The following is a 15,400-nucleotide window of genomic DNA, read 5'->3' on the forward strand; positions in this document are numbered from 1 at the left end:
GCCCTTGAGTTCTCTGACTGGCCATTCGTGTGTTCATCCATCCGTTCACTCATCCGACCATCCCGTTGGCCTGTCTCGCTGGACGCTCACTAAGCCGCCGTTGTGTGCCATCCTCACCCCAGCGTCAGGGCACTGCCGAGTCAGAGATCTCCGGTTCAGGCAGGGGATGTGGCCTGGAGGCGTGGTGCGTGCTCTGCTGGGGCGTGGGAGTGGAGGAGCCACGTGGCCCCTGGGCAGCCCGGGATGCCTTCCTGGAGGAAGCGACGTCTAAGCTGGGATATGGTGGCTGAGTGGATGAGCCCGAGGAGCAGGTGTGTTCTGCAGGCAGCGTGACCTGCAGGCACAAAGGTCTGGGGGCTGGCCGCCACATGGCAAGTTCTAGAAAGTGCGGCTGGGTGTGGAACATGGGAGTGGTTGGCAAGAAGAGGCTGGGGTCACCCCTAATGGGCATTTCCCATGGGTGTGGGCTTCCTGGGGCCCCTACTAATGTCACTGGAGGGGCTCGGGGTCCCACAGTGACAGTGACAGCCTCTGCAGGGATACCCAGAAGGCACCCCCTGAAGACTCCTTCCCTGCACCTGCCCATACCCGCTGACGCTCTAGGGACCCCCGCTGCCCCGCCACAGCTGCGCACAGCGCTGACGGGAAGCTCCCCTTCCCAGGAGAGACGGGGGACGCCTCTGGGAGCTTTTTGTTTTCTCTTTATTGTTTCAAACGATCTTCTAGAACCCCTCAGTGGCACACATCTGTCTTGGAGAGATGAGGAGCTGGGGGTGGGGAGCGTGGGAGAAGACGGCCCCTATCCCGGCATCCGGAGCCTTGTGGGGACAGGGGAAGGTGCCCCCCAAATGGCTCGTCCAGGCCTGGGGCCAGACTGGTCCCCTCCTCCTGCCCAGGAGCCCCTCCTGGCCTGGAGGCCCCGGGTCCTGGGTCAGGTCTGGTCCCCGAATCACTCTTTCTCCCAGCTCTGCGGCCTGACCCAGGTGTGCAGACCCTAGCCCTGACCATGCAGCTGAGAAGCAGGCTGTGAGGGGAGGGACATGAGGGGGCCGTCCCTTCCCGCCTGCCGTGCCTCAGTGCCTTCATCCAGGGCGCAGGACCCCTGGCCCCCACGGCCCGGGGCTGAGGAGGCGGCTGCACAAGGGACCACGCACCGCGGTGTAGCCCGGTGCCGGCCTGAGGCTGCAGTCACCAGGGCGAGAGCTGTCGGTGACCCTGGTTCTGGAGGTGGCACTGCCTTGCTGGGCCTCTGGCCCCTTGAGGGGTCCCACAGGAGGCCTGGCGGGCAGACTCGGCCTCTTTCACGACCGCACAGTTGCCCTGGGCACCGTGGGGACAGTGCTGTGCCCGCTGCAGCTGGGCCCCAGGAAGGATGGCCCACCCCCACCCCAGCTCTGCTATCCTCCCAGCCTCTCCCTCGCCCCAGCCCCCCTCACCCCTGCGCAGCAGCTGACGCGTCAGCCCGACATCTGACCTCCATGGCTTGGGCTGCAGTCCCGAGGCTCCTCCTGTGCCCTGCACGCCCCTTCGGACCCTTGTGTGACCAGTGCCCACCCCAGGCCCCTAGGTTGTCCTCTAATAAATAGGTCGGGGAGCCGTGGCTTCCCCACACCTTCCTCAGTCTGTGGACCCCAGCCATGGTGCCGCCGGCAGCCTCAAGGGCAGTGCTCCCAGGACCCTCCCCTTGCACGTGAGAGGGGAGAGAGGAACCTCTGTGTGCATCTCGGTGGCAGCAGAGAACCATGGGCAGGTGTGGAGGTCTTCAGCGATGCGGTGTCTCTGGGCATCTGGCTCGTCACCTTTGACCCTCGCTCAGCCCCAGTCTGGGCGGCGCGGCCTCATATCCGCCCCCTCTGAGCCTCAGTTTCCTCATCCTTATAGTGGGCTGCATCGGAGGCCCTGGCTCACGGGCCGGTAGGACATTGTTCTAGGAGACTGAGGGTCTCAAAGTCGCTGGCACAGGGTCACCCAGGGAGGCGATCACTGTGGCTAGTGGTAGCTGGTCTCCCTGAGAGGGACACATGTCCCTTAAGTGCATAAAACCAGGGACCCTGCTGTGGATGGTTCTTTTATTTTTAAGATTTTATTTATTTATTTTTAGAGAGGGAAGGGAGGGAGAAAGAGAGAGAGAGAAACATCAATGTGCAGTTGCTTGGGGGCTGTGGCCTGCAACCCAGGCATGTGCCCTGACTGGGAATCGAACCTGTGATGCTTTGGTTCACAGCCCACGCCCAATCCACTGAGCTACGCCAGCCAGGGCTTGTTGATGGTTCTTTATGCCAGGTGTGCTGCACGCGCCATCCCAACCCCGCCGAAGGGTGTGAGAGCCGGCCCTGTTTATGGACGAGGAGACTAGGGCTCAGAGGGGTGAGGACACTTGCCCGAGGTGGCACAGCTCACACGAGGCAGACCTGGGATTCGGGCTGCAAGGCCATGTGGCCACCCGCCGGGCATGGGGGCGGGGGTTCTGAGCTGCTCAGTGCTGGGAATACTCGGTGGGCGAGTCCGCTCGGGACACACCAGGCTCCTTCCCAGCTCATGCGACCGCTCCAGTGTCAGCCAGACAGTGCTCGGGAGCAGGGGCCAGGGCGGCGCGTGGCGGGGTGCAGGCACGTAGGAGGAGCCGGCTGCTGGCCCCATGTGGTGGCTCTGTCCACCCGCACTGCCGGCGTCTCCAGCCCCCTGGCTCTGTGGGCCGGGGTGGGGGGCGGCCCAGGGGAGAAAGTACGGGGGGCAGGCCAGAGCAGAACTGCTTTGTCTGAGAGTGTGGCTTTGGGGACATCGTTGTGGGCTCGGTTTCAGCCCCCTCTGTGGAGCTCAGCGGCCTCCTGCTGTGTGCACACCCTCTGGGCTGATTTTCATGGGCCTCTCACCCCTCATACACATGAGGCTCAGAGAGGTACGGTCACCTGCCCCAGGTCACACAGCTGGCGGGAGGCAGAGGTTGATGAGCCCGTGCCCGTGACACCCAGGTCTGTGTGCAGGACCCCGTGCGTCACCGTCTCCTTGGACAGGGGCTCACAGCCCCCGGGGCCCGGGGCAGGAGCGCCCGGCAGGGGGGTGACGGGCGCTGCCGCTCTTTCGCCCTCACGCGCCGGGTCTGCCGCCTCAGGTACAAAGGCTTCATCAAGGACTGCCCCAGCGGGCAGCTGGACGCCGCGGGCTTCCAGAAGATCTACAAGCAGTTCTTCCCATTTGGAGACCCCACCAAGTTCGCCACGTTCGTGTTCAACGTCTTTGATGAGAACAAGGTGAGCAGGGGACGGAGGGGGCCTGCGCCGGCGGAGCGCCCCCCCCCAACCCCCGAGGCAGCCTGCTCGCTCCCGCGGCTCCCGCAGCGTCTGCACACCCACGCCTTCCTGCCGATGTTCCCTCCGGGAGGAGGGGCACGCCGTGTGCACACTCAGCTGCACACACAGAGACCCAAGTACATGCACATGTGCGCCGCACAAACATGCATGCATACCCACCACCGTGCAAATGCACACACACAAACACTCATGTGCTGCAGTGCACACAGATGCATGTGTGTGTAGACAACACACAAGCCCACACACATGTGCACACACCATGCAGAGTGTGTGCATGCACACCTATACCGTGTGCACACACATGCACGTGTGCATACATGCACACACGTGAATACCTTGATGCTTTCTTACTAGCACCAAACGCAGGTGCCTCCGGGGTCAGTGACAGGATTTAGAACCAGAGCAGACATTTGCTGAGCGTTTACCGTGTGCTGAGCCCTCTGTGAGGATTATTTTTAGTGAGGACTTACAACCTGGGGGGTGGGGGTGCGGCATTTTAATGCCCCCGATCGGCCGATGAGAAAACCGAGGTCCTGAGAGTCAGGCAGTGCGGGGTGTTTTGGGCCCGGTGTCTCTCACTGAGTGTCACGGTTTCAAGGCTTGCCTGCCTGTGACGTGGTGTGTCCCCTCCCGGCGATGGGCATGCCGGCAGTTGGCATGTCCACTCCTGAGGCGTTCACAGTCCTCCGGACTGGGTCCCACGCCAGCCTTTCCCGGCGCCTGCGTGTGCACGGCACCGGTGGGTCCACCGGGCCTTGCTGCCACACCCCCCGCTCTGGGGCACTCGGGGTGCCTCTGCTGTCATGCCCTGGCTTTCTCCCCAGGCCACTCCGAGATGACAGTCCCACTGCCTGGCCCTGAGGAGAGCTCTGCCCTCTCTGGGCCTCGGTTTCCTCATTTGCGAAGCACATAGGTGGGGTTAAACCGTCTGTAGCCCTGTGCTCTCGGAGAGCCCCCGAGCCTGTGGTTCTAGACCGGGGGGACAGGGGACTCTCCGGTGGCTCTCCCCAGAGACAGGGCATGTGTTGGTGGCCCCCTGGCTCTCCCGTGAGATGTGGCTTTGGGTTCTCCCTACAGTGCGACCCTTTCTCCCTGCCCCTGCTGCCCAACCTGTCCCATTTCTAACCCTACGCCCCCCCTCCCCCTCTTCCTGGTGCCGTCCCCTGTCCCTGCACTCCGCCCTCCCCGCGTGGGTCTGTCTGCCAAGGTGTCTGGTCCCTGCTGCTGCCGCTGCCGCCACCTGCCAGGGTGGAGCCTGACCAGGTGGCCCGGCTGACGGCTGATGGCTGACGGAGGCCGCCCCACCCCCCTCTCTCCTGCCAGGATGGCCGGATTGAGTTCTCGGAGTTCATCCAGGCGCTGTCGGTGACCTCGAGGGGGACGCTGGACGAGAAGCTGCGGTGTGAGTTGGTCCCCTGGGCTTTGTGGGGCAGCCGCCAGGCGGGCCCGGCCGGGGGGAGGCCGGAGAGCTGGGCCAGGCCATCTGTTCCAGGCAGGAGGGGGTGGCCCAGGCATCCTGCCTTTCCAGGTCAGAGGACGCTTCCTGCAGGTGGCCTGCGGCAGGAGCGTGGCTTACTTAGGTGGGGCGGACAGGTGGGGCGGACAGGTGGGGCAGGGACCTGGGGGATGCCCAGGCAGGGGCGGACACAGGGCTGAAGACCCAGGGCCAGTGCCGGGCCCACTCGGGAGGCCGAGGTTCTAATGACCGACCTCGTTCTTTCTCTTACTCGCTCGTTTACCCAGCGGGTTCCAACCAAATGGCCTGGTGTCTGTCCCGGGCGGAGGCCAGGGGTCGGGGGGTCAGCCAGGCGGGCACCTGTTCCCACGGCTGTCAGTCTGGCACGGGGACGTGAGTGTTTTAAATCCCATGAAACTGAGACAGGAAGAGGGAGGCGAGAGTTGACAGGAGGGGAGCTGGCCCCGCAGTGAGTCAGAGCCGAGCAGGGGGAGGGGGGAGCCGGCTGGGGGGAGGGGCGGGGGGCTGCAGGTGGGGGTTGGGGGGGACCGTGTGCATGGGCAAGGCCCAGAGGAGGAGGGAGAGAGGAGGGTGCAGAGGGCACGCGGCCCACACTGGGGTGGGCTGAGACGAGGGGCGGGAGGCTGGAGAGCAGATGAGAGCGGCTGGGCTGGAGCTCGCGGCTCAGTCGGACGTGCGCCCTGCGTGGGGTCCGTGTCAGCGGCCAGGAAGCCCCGCGGTTTCTTTCTCCCCTCCCCCTCCCCCTCCCCCTCCTCCTCCTTTCTCTTCCTCTCCTTCTTTTTCGAATAAAAGAGGATTTTATTCATGCGAAAGCGCCCCTGTCCCCCAGGCGTGTATTATTCTCTAGGTTGGCCCTGGGGACACGGGGTAAGTGGCGGGGCAGAGGCTGGGGCACGGGGTGAGGTGGGGGGGTATGAGGGGGTGGCACCAGGACACCCAGGGCCAAACCCTCCCTCCCAGCTCCAGCCTCGGAGGCCTCCAGCTCGCCATGGCCCCTCTGTTTAATGTTTAGATTTTTATTATTATTATTTTTTTAATTGCCACCCGAGGACAGGCCTATTCATTTTAGAGAGAGGGGAAGGGAGCGAGAGAAACATCAACTGGTTGCCTTTCCTACGTGCACGGAACAGGGACCAAACCCGAAACCCAGGCGTGTGCCCTGACTGGGACTCAAACCCGAAACCTTTCAGTTTAGGGGGTGATGCTGCACCCCACGGAGCCACAGTGGCCAGGCGCCCCCCTCTTTTTACTCTTAGCTTCTTTTCTCATAGTCCCAGCTGAATGGGTGTGTGTGTACGTGTGTGTGTGTGTGTGTGTGTGTGTCCCTGCCTGTCCCGATGTAAATATGCGTTGGCCGGATGAGTGATGGGCCGTGGCCCCAGGTCGAGGTGCCGCGGGCAGCAGGCGGGCAGCAGGCGGGCAGCAGAGCCCCGCCGCCGCCCTGGGCCCAGGGTGACTCCGCCCCGGCCGGTTGACCGTAGGGGCCTTCAAGCTGTATGACTTGGACAATGACGGCTACATCACCAGGAACGAGATGCTGGACATTGTGGACGCCATTTACCAGATGGTGGTGAGAGGACCGGTCGGGGGGCGGCTGGGCCGGGGCGGGGGCGGGGCAGCCCCTCGGTGGCTGGGCTCCGCCTGCAGGAGCCACCCAGCACAGCAGCGCTCCCGCCTGGGGCAAGAGTTGGCCGGGTGAGGGTCACTGCCCGGGGTCACCTGCTCATCTCCTTGTTGGGAGGGAGGTGGGGGCTGGTGACAGTGGGGCTGCGTGGGTGGGTGGGGCGTTCCAGAGCAAACGGCAGAGACGGTAGTGCCACTGGGGGGGAGGGTCCTCCTCTGGAAGTGGTTCAGGTCCGGCGGCCCAACCCCAAAGCCCAGTCCCCACTGCGTCTGTCCCGGCAGGGGAACACGGTGGAGCTCCCGGAGGAGGAGAACACCCCCGAGAAGAGGGTGGACCGGATCTTCGCCATGATGGACAAGGTGAGCCGAGCCCGTAGGGAGGCTGGGCCTGACGGGGGCGGGGGGGTGGAGGCCAGGCCCTGCATCCCAGCGTGCAGTGAGTGGGGACGTGGCCCCACAGAGGCCACTGACCACCCGTGGGCCTGGCTCAGGCGGGTGTCATGGCCTGGTTAGATGCTCGCTGGTCTGGCCGGCAGCCACACCAGCCAAACATCCGGTTTTAAGTAAGTTCGCCCATCACTTTTTCTTTTATCAACTGGGATTCTTCACCACTTTTTAAAAAAGATTTTATTTATTTCTTTTTAGAGAGGGAAGGGAGGGAGAAAGAGAGAGAGAGAAACATCAATGTGCGGTTGCTGGAGGCTGTGGCCTGCAATCCAGGCATGTGCCCTGACTGGGAATCAAACCTGTGATGCTTTGGTTCTTCACCACTTTTTAGTAAAGATTTTATTTATTTATTTTCAGTGAGAGGGGAAGAGAGGGGGAGAAACATCAATGTTTGAGAGAAACATCAGTTGGTTGCCTCTTGTACGCCACTCCCACTGGGGACCTGGCCTGCAACCCAGGTGTGTGCCCTGACTGGGAATTGAACTGGCGACCTTTTGGTTCGCAGGCCGGCACTCAGCCCCCTGAGCCACACCAGCCATGTTCATTTTTGCCATGGGCCCCTTTGGCTTCTGGAGAAGTCTATGGACTTCTCAGAATGGTGGTTTTCAGTGCATTGAACAAATCCACAGGATCGTGAAGGGAGCCAATTATTTTGGAACACAGCTATCGACATACTTTTTATGAAGAATCTGTGATGTAATGTTACAGGAACCTCTTTATGAACACATTAAGTAATAAGCTGCAGCCCTGGCCAGGTAGCTCAGTTGGTCAGAGCATCCTCCTCTTATGCCGAGGCTGAGGGTTCGATCCCCGGTCAGGGCACATACAAGAATCAACCAATGAGAGCATTGATGAGTGGAACAGCAAATCGATGTCTCTCTCTCTCTCCCCCCTTCCTGTCTCCCTCTGCAATCAGTAAGTAGAAAAACATTAACTATCTGCAAATACATGAAGGTGAGCGGGAGCCCTGGGTCCAGACACCCCGTGTTTTCAGAGCGGCGACACACGTATGTGATGCCGGCAGCAGCCGGGACGGCTTATGAAAGTGCCCGTGGTCTCCACGGGTGACAAGGTCCCGGGTCCCGCCGGTCCTGCTGGGGACCATCCCCCAGGTTCCTCAGGGAGGACAGGCTGAATTTCAGTGGGGGGCCCGTGAACAGAACCACCTCATGTTTTCCCGTCTGAGGTCACGGACCTGATAAATTCCATCCACGGGCCCCAGGTTCAGAAATCCTTTCTATCAAACTTTTTTTTTAATTCGTTTTTTAAAGTGGGACTCTGATATCAGGGTAGTAAGGAAACCCAGCGCAGCTGGCCTTAAATAAAAGAATAAATCGCAGCGACACGGGGCTTATTTCGGTGATTGCGGCTGTGTGCTGGCTGGACGCGGGCCTGGCCCCAAAAGCCTGGGCCCGAGGCTGGTCCTTCGTCCACGGAGGGGGAGGGGCCTGAGTCCGGGGCGCACTGCCCGGGTCTCTGGGTCGGTCATCTTTGAAAGCTGTGTCCAGAGGGTGGAGCGAGGAAAACCCACTTCTCCACAGGTGGTTCTACGTGGTTTATTGTATTGTATTTTTTTAAATATTTTATTATTTACTCTTTAGAGCAAGGAGAAGGAAGGGAGATAAAGAGGGAAAGAAATGCCAGTGCGTGAGAGAAACATTGATCAGTTGTCTCTGGGTAACCTGGGCCACAACCCAGGCGTGTGCCCTGACCGGGAATCGAACCTGCCACCTTTTGGTCAGCAGGCGGCACTCCATCCGCTGAGCCACACCAGCCAGGGGTCCATGTGGTTTACCGCCAAGGCCCCACCCCACGCTCCTTAAATCTCCCGACTCATGCTTCTCTTACTTTGGGAAACCAAGCCCACCCTGGAGCCCGATTGGCTGTTCACTCTGGCTGCCCTGGTTGCTGGCCGTGGGACCCCGGGTGGGTGGCTGAGCCTCAGTTTCCTCACCAGTAAAATGGGGATCAGAGTAGCACCTCTCCTTGGGGTGCACATGAGGATCCCAGGAGATCGGCAGGCTCACCCAGCACATGGGTGCTGGGGGACCACTCGGCACGCTTCCCCCTGGGGTGGGGCGGGGGGTCTCCGAGGCCTTTTCCCCACTCTCGTGGGTCTCCTGGAGAGATGCCCCAAGGGAAGAGACTCTGGCCCAGACCGTCCCCTCCCCCAGGAGACCCACTAATGCCTCTCGGCATGAACTCCGTCGCCTCCTCCTGGGTCTCCGGGGTCCGGGGCAGGTTGCTCCAGGAGCCGTTGAAGTGCCCTCCCGAGAGCGACCCAGCGAGATGCTGAGGCTCTGAACACTGGGGTCAACCGCCCTTTAGGGAGTCACAGCGGTGACGAGGACAACGGCGGGGTTGTGGGGGGCCTCCCGAGCACTTTACACAGCTCAGGCTCATGCAGTGCCCATCCCCATGCCCCGAGGAGGAGTCCATGCGGTCATCTCCAGTCCCCAGACCAGGAAATGGACCCGCGGGGGCGGGGGGTCACTCGCCCAGGTCATCCAGCCAGGAAGTGCCTGGCCCGTGTGACGCCCGACTTTTCTGGCCTAGTGAGGCGTGCCACCTCACTCCGGCCTAACTTCAGGAGCCTCCTTGGGACCAGCCCCGGGCCAGGGTCCGGGCCAGAGACGCCCGTCCCGGGAAGCTGGGCGCCCCTCTGCCTGACGCCGCCTCTCTCTGCTTGCAGAACGCTGACGGGAAGCTGACGCTGCAGGAGTTCCAGGAGGGCTCCAAGGCCGACCCCTCCATCGTCCAGGCGCTGTCTCTCTACGACGGGCTGGTATAGTCCAGGCCCAGAGCTGGGGTGAGCCCAGGGGTGCTCCGGGCCGGGAGCGGGAGAGGGGAGGGGAGGGACCCCAGCCACGGGACACCTAGGGTCCGGCAGATAAGTGCCTGCCCAACGTGGGGTCTGCTCAGGGTGGGGGCACAGCGGGTGGAAGCAGGGCCTTCAGGTCGGCCAGAGCCCCCCTGCTCTGTCCCCTTTGATGTGTCCAGATTCGGCCTGAGGCTTTGCTGGAAGAGAAGTTTCCCTGGGTTGAACCCACTCAGACCATCGGGTCTCAGCCAGGACGGGCTGGGGAGAGCAGCCGTGGCTCATCCCTTCTCCGGGGGGCCAGGCGAGCCCCGGCTCTCGTGATCCGTAGCTTGGATGAGGTTTCTCAGATGCCGTTTCTTGTTCCGCGTGGTCAGATCTGCAGCAGGTGCAAAGTGACAGTGTGCCCACCGCGGGGCGCGGGGCCTCTGCTGCTGGCGGAGAGCTGCCTTCCTCATCTCTTCCTCGTGGCTTCCTCCTCTCCTGCGTCCGCCCCATCTTTCCCTGTTACAGTGCCCCCTGTTGGCCGGGGGAAGGGAGTGCAGGACCCCTGAGGTTCTGCCCAGCTGTGAACTCTCTTGCGCACACCTTCTGTGGACAGCCGGGTCGGTCTCTCGGAATTGATCTGAGAGCAGAGTTGCTAGGACATGGGATGTGTGTTCGCTGAGCTGGAGTAGGCGTGAGCAAAGCGTTTCCCGGCACGGTCGGACGGTGTCACACTCCCGCCAGCGGTGTGCACGCGTTCTGGTCACTCCGCCTCCTCGCCGACACTGCGCGTTCTGTGTCTCTTCCGTTTTAACCGTTTCGGTGGGTGTAATTTTAATTTGCATTTCTCTGGTGCGCACGGACGTTGGGCACCTGTCCTGGGGGCGTTGTCCATTTTGACGTCCCCTTTGGCGAAGTGCCGGCTCAGTTACCTGTGTGACCTCACGCTGGGTGACCTCAAGTCAGCAGCTGAGAAGAGCCAACACCAGGGGTCTGGGCACAGCTCAGCTGTGTGCCTTGGCTCAGGGTCTCGCACGTGCGTGCGAGCCATTGTCAGGGTGACCGACCAGCCCGGTTTGCCTAGGACTGTCCCAGGTTCGGCCATGAAAGTCCCCTGCCCCAGGAACCGCCCCCCCCCCCACTCTCAGGTACACGGGGCTGGTCGTCAGCTGTGGGCAGGGATGCAGTTGGACCTGAAGGCTGGGCTGGGCTGACCCACTCCCTCGCTTCCTCATTCGGTTTGGCGGCCTCGGTCCCCCGCCCTGTGGACTGCGGCACAGGGCAGCCCGACACCCTGGCGGTGGCCTTTCTCAGGGTGAGCTTCCCAGGAGGGAGGGAGGGAGAGAGCGAACCCAAGATGAAAGCCGCAGTCTTTTTATAACCTCACCTTGGAGGTGACGGCCACCACTTCCTTTCGAGAGTGCCGTGGCTGCTTTCGGCTGTCTGCATTTCTGTGTGAACTTTAGAGTCCACATGATTTGTGGAGACGTGTGTCTTGCCCTCAGCAGCAACAGGTCGACCAAGAAGGTGTCACTTCATGGCCATGACAGGCTTTTCAGAGTGACAAGACCCAGCTTTCTATAGCTCTTCCCCATCGCCCCCCCTTTCTCCAAAGGCTTTTCCAGAACCTGCTAGCTAGTAATTACATCTAATTTGCATTCTATCATCTTTGTGATTTATTTGCCTTCCGAGATTCCCGATGTCTCATCATTCCTGGATAAATTACCATTATAGAATTCACTGAATTATTCAGGGGCTGAGATCAGGCGTGTTTTCCACATGGGCAAAGGTCGTCTGAGACTCTCATTTTTAATAGCCTCGCATCTCACAGCTGCATTAGAAATGAGCCGCACCATCATTTGACCGGTCCTGTGGTGTGGCACCCTTCGGTTGTGGGAAATTTGGGGGTGGATGGAAGAGCTGCTTTATTCTGGAAGCGTTCACACACAGTGGTAGGGAGAATAGCGTAACACCGTGTACCCATCACCCGGCTTCAGAATCACCAACTCCCAGCCAATCTTGCACCATCTCCGCCCTCCCACACACACCCCCATGCTGGGTATTTTGAAGCAAATTTGAGACACCATATTATTTCATACATAAATATTTCCAAATGTGTTCTAAAGGAACGGTTCTTGAAACAATCTATAATACAAAAAAAAAAAATCAAAGTTAAGTCCTTAACATTTTGCAGTCTCGGGCTGGTGTTCCAGCTTCTTGTTACCTCCCCATTTTTTTTTTCACTTCATTTATTGGAATCAGAATCTGAATAAAGTCCACATGTTGCATTGGGTGGATAGGTCTCTTACGTTTATTTTCACCTATAAGGTGCCCTCTTCCTTTTTTTTCTTGCTATTTCGCCCAGAAGCACGTTCTGTCAAGCTTCTGCAGCATGGGCTTTGCTGGTTGCGCCCCGTGGTGGTGTTGACCCAACCCTCCGTTCTCCGTTCTTCCTGGAAATGGGCTGTTAGACCTACAAGCTTGCTGGGCATTCAGTGTGATGCATTTGTGGCGAGAACACTGCGTGGGTGGGGTCGTGTGTGTCCACCAGGCGGCACCCCTGATGGTCTTCTCTGCCATTCATTCGTTCATTCATTCATTCACAGGGGGATCAAAATGGCGACGCCCTATGCAGCCTTCCCTTCGCCCTTGCTAGCAGCAGCATTGCTCCTGCAAAGGCAAACTTCCCCGGATTAACTGTTTGCTAACCCCGAGTCCTAGTTTTTAATGGAAAGGCAGGAGGCAATCTTGATTCTTTCTCTTTACCAGTTTTCCAAATGAGTTGGATTTCTAACATCCTTTAGAGGTGGCTAGTGAAGTTTAAAAATATATATTTATATTCCGGATTTAAATGCACTCACTGAGCTTCGTCCTGTGTGCGGCATGCAATGGCACGTCTCCCCGGGCTCACAGATCATGGCGCCGGTGAAGAATGTGGCTGGAAACTCAGCCACACCGCCGGGGGTCGGCAGTGGGCGCTGGAAGCCTGCGAGGCCCCGGAAGACTCCCTGGGGGCGCCCTGTCCTCCCTCCCCGGCAGCTGCTCCGGTCCTCTCTCTCCTGTTGCCCTTGAGCCTGGTGGCCCCCGGAACTTGGGTCCTGCGGGGCCTTCTGACTCCTCCAGGGCCCCCTGCGCATGGCTCCCGACTGGCCCGGAGACTGCTGTCAGGTCAGCTCCGGTAAGTCGGGAGAGTGGCCCGCTCCGGGTCAGACGCCGACACCTGCCCAGCGTGGGGGAGGGGACAGCGACAGGAAGGTTAACGCGGACGCGGAGCAGGTTACCGGAAGGGTCTGTGGGTAGCGCAGACGCTAACAGACTGTCCCCCCCATTGCTTCCCTTTTTTTAATTTATTGAGGTAAAATTCCCGCGACGTAACAGTAACCATTTTAGAGGGGCGTGGGTAGAGGTGGAAGAGGGTCGGGGGCGGGGGGATAACTAGTCATGGAAAAAAATACAATTAAAAAAATAAAAATAAAACCATAAAAATAATTTTAAAAGGAGTTATAAACAGTTTACAGAAATTATATAATCCTATCATGGCCTTTTAATCCTAATTAAGTAACCTCAAAAAATAATTAACCCTCTTTTTTTTAAGACTTTATTTATTTATCTTTAGAGAGGGAAGGGAGGGAGAAAGAGAGAGAGAGAAACATCAATGTGTGGTTGCTGGGGGCCGTGGCCTGCAACCCAGGCATGTGCCTTGACTGGGAATCGAATAATTAACCCTCTTACAGAGAGCAACCCGAGGGCACCCAACGCCTTCTCCGTGCTGTGCAAGCCCCGCCTCCGGCAGGTTCTCAAAGGTTTGCCTCGCTGCAGCACCACGCCCCCCCGGGCCGCCTTTCTCCCCATCCCCCCGCCCCCTGGGCCCTTGGCCAATGCTGATCCGTTTTCCGTCTCTGTAGATTTGCCTCTTCTAGAAATTTCAAGTAAAAAGCCCACTTGCGTCTGGCTCTTTTCACTCAGCGTGATGCTCTCGAGTTCTTCACGGGGCGCGGGTGCCAGTGTTTCATGCATTTTTGCAGCTGAGTGTTAGTCCGTGTGCGGACGGGCCACGGCGTTTTCATCCTTCACCCTCGGGGGAGGGCGGGTCGCTCCCACCTTCCGGCCGTGGTGCACAGCTCTGCTGGGAAGATGGGTGCCACGGATTCGTCTGAGGCCCTATTTTCCATTCCTTTGGGTGGGTGCCGCGGGGTGGAGTGGCTGGGTGTGCGGTAGCTCTGTTTAGCTTTCTGAGTGGCTCCAAACCGGCTTCCCCCGAGGCTGCAGTTTCCCCGCGGGCAGCAGCGCCGGACCGGGCTCTGACCGCCCTGACCCCTGTCCGCACTTGTGTTCTTCCGGTTTCTGACGACAGCGCCCCCTGGTGGGCGGGACGCGGTGTCTCCCTGCGGTTTCGATTTGCATTTGCTGGTGACAGTCCTGTCGGACACCTTCTCACCTGCTTCTCGGCCATTCCACACCTTGTTCTTAGTGGCTGCAGACTGCTTTTCGTCCCGTGGCGATGTCCTCCTTTATCCACCCCGTGCCCTGGGCTTGCTCCTGGCTTTTCATCTCGCTGTTGCAGGCGAGACCGTAGGAAACAGCACACGCGCTTCCGAAGGATAAATACCAAGCGCCGCCACCTGGGTGGGTGGGAGGGTGTGCGCAATGCTAGGACCTCCGACTTCAGACCAGTGCGCCCCCTCGCTGCTCTCCGCCGCTCTGTGCACGCCCCTGTGAGCCCGCACCGAGCCTGCCTCGCCTCCTTGTGTCTTCCAGATGCCTGAGAACTGCCCGAGTCCTCCCGTGCCACAAGGCCGCCTCGACACCGCCCTCCTGTGTCCACCCAGCCTTTCTCCGCGCCCACACCCGCCGGGCTGCCTCGGATGGCGAGGCCCCTCCGCCCCCCCGCCCTGCACCCACCCGCCGCCTGAAGCCACTGGCTCCAATTGCCAACAACCTCTGCTTGTCCAGAAAACAACACGAAACGGAAAAGGCTCCAGCCCTCTGCAAAACCAAGGACTCAGCTGCTTCGTGGGCAGCAGCCGGCCCCCAGATCCCCCGCGCGTGTGCTTTTGTTTTTTTATTTCAAACAGACATTGAAAAAAACCCCCACGTCCTTCTATTCTAGAAGATTCAGACTGACAGATGGGGAGAAGGCCTCTCAGACCTCGGAGAACTCTGCTTTGTCCTTCCACCACCAGAGAGGCCACGGAAGTCACGGCCTGGCTGCGGGTGGGCTCGCGTGTCCGGGGCTGCTTAGTGGACGTTACAGGTTGACCTGCCTTCGAGCCACCGACCACCTGCCCGTCCTGGAGGGTCGATCATGATGATGACGATTTTCTCTGATAACAGTATTGTGTTTTTTGTGGGGAAAGTGAGCTTTGTTTTTTTTTTATATACATATATAACTGATATCTGTTATTTATTGGTCGTTAACTGTTGCTGCTGCCTCTGTGTCCGAAGCTCCAGGGATGCGTGGTCCACCGTCTGTGTAGGTGGTACTCACCCGCCTACCCACGCACCTGGGACGACGGTGGCCAGCAGCGGCCAAGAAGCCAAAAACTTTCTTTTTTTTTTTTTTTTTTCCTCCAGATACTGTGCTTGATGTTTGGAGAGGGGAAAGGTGGGCTTCTTAACTGGCTGATGCACTGTTCCCTCCAGCCTGGAATGCCCCTCCTTCCACCCCTTTCCTCTGCTCCCTGTCCACGCCCTGCCCACCCTGGGCCTTCTTCTGGGTCTACGACATCTTTTCTGAGG

The 15,400-nt window shown here is 59.8% G+C and overlaps 1 protein-coding gene across 1 annotated transcript in view; it reads left to right on the forward strand.

Annotated features, from left to right (window-relative positions):
- Nucleotides 1–15,064, forward strand: part of NCS1 (neuronal calcium sensor 1) — a 41,787-nt gene extending 26,723 nt beyond the window's left edge. The window contains exons 3-8 of the mRNA XM_028517230.2: nucleotides 3,113–3,251; nucleotides 4,635–4,713; nucleotides 6,270–6,358; nucleotides 6,694–6,771; nucleotides 9,551–9,667; nucleotides 14,420–15,064. Of these exons, the coding sequence (XP_028373031.1) occupies nucleotides 3,113–3,251; nucleotides 4,635–4,713; nucleotides 6,270–6,358; nucleotides 6,694–6,771; nucleotides 9,551–9,649 (484 nt within the window). The 3' untranslated portion in view covers nucleotides 9,650–9,667; nucleotides 14,420–15,064. The remainder of the gene's footprint in view (nucleotides 1–3,112; nucleotides 3,252–4,634; nucleotides 4,714–6,269; nucleotides 6,359–6,693; nucleotides 6,772–9,550; nucleotides 9,668–14,419) is intronic.
- The last annotated feature ends 336 nt before the right edge of the window (nucleotides 15,065–15,400 follow it).

Source organism: Phyllostomus discolor, chromosome 3, assembly GCF_004126475.2.
Source record: "Phyllostomus discolor isolate MPI-MPIP mPhyDis1 chromosome 3, mPhyDis1.pri.v3, whole genome shotgun sequence".
NCBI classification, from domain to species: Eukaryota; Metazoa; Chordata; class Mammalia; order Chiroptera; family Phyllostomidae; genus Phyllostomus; species Phyllostomus discolor.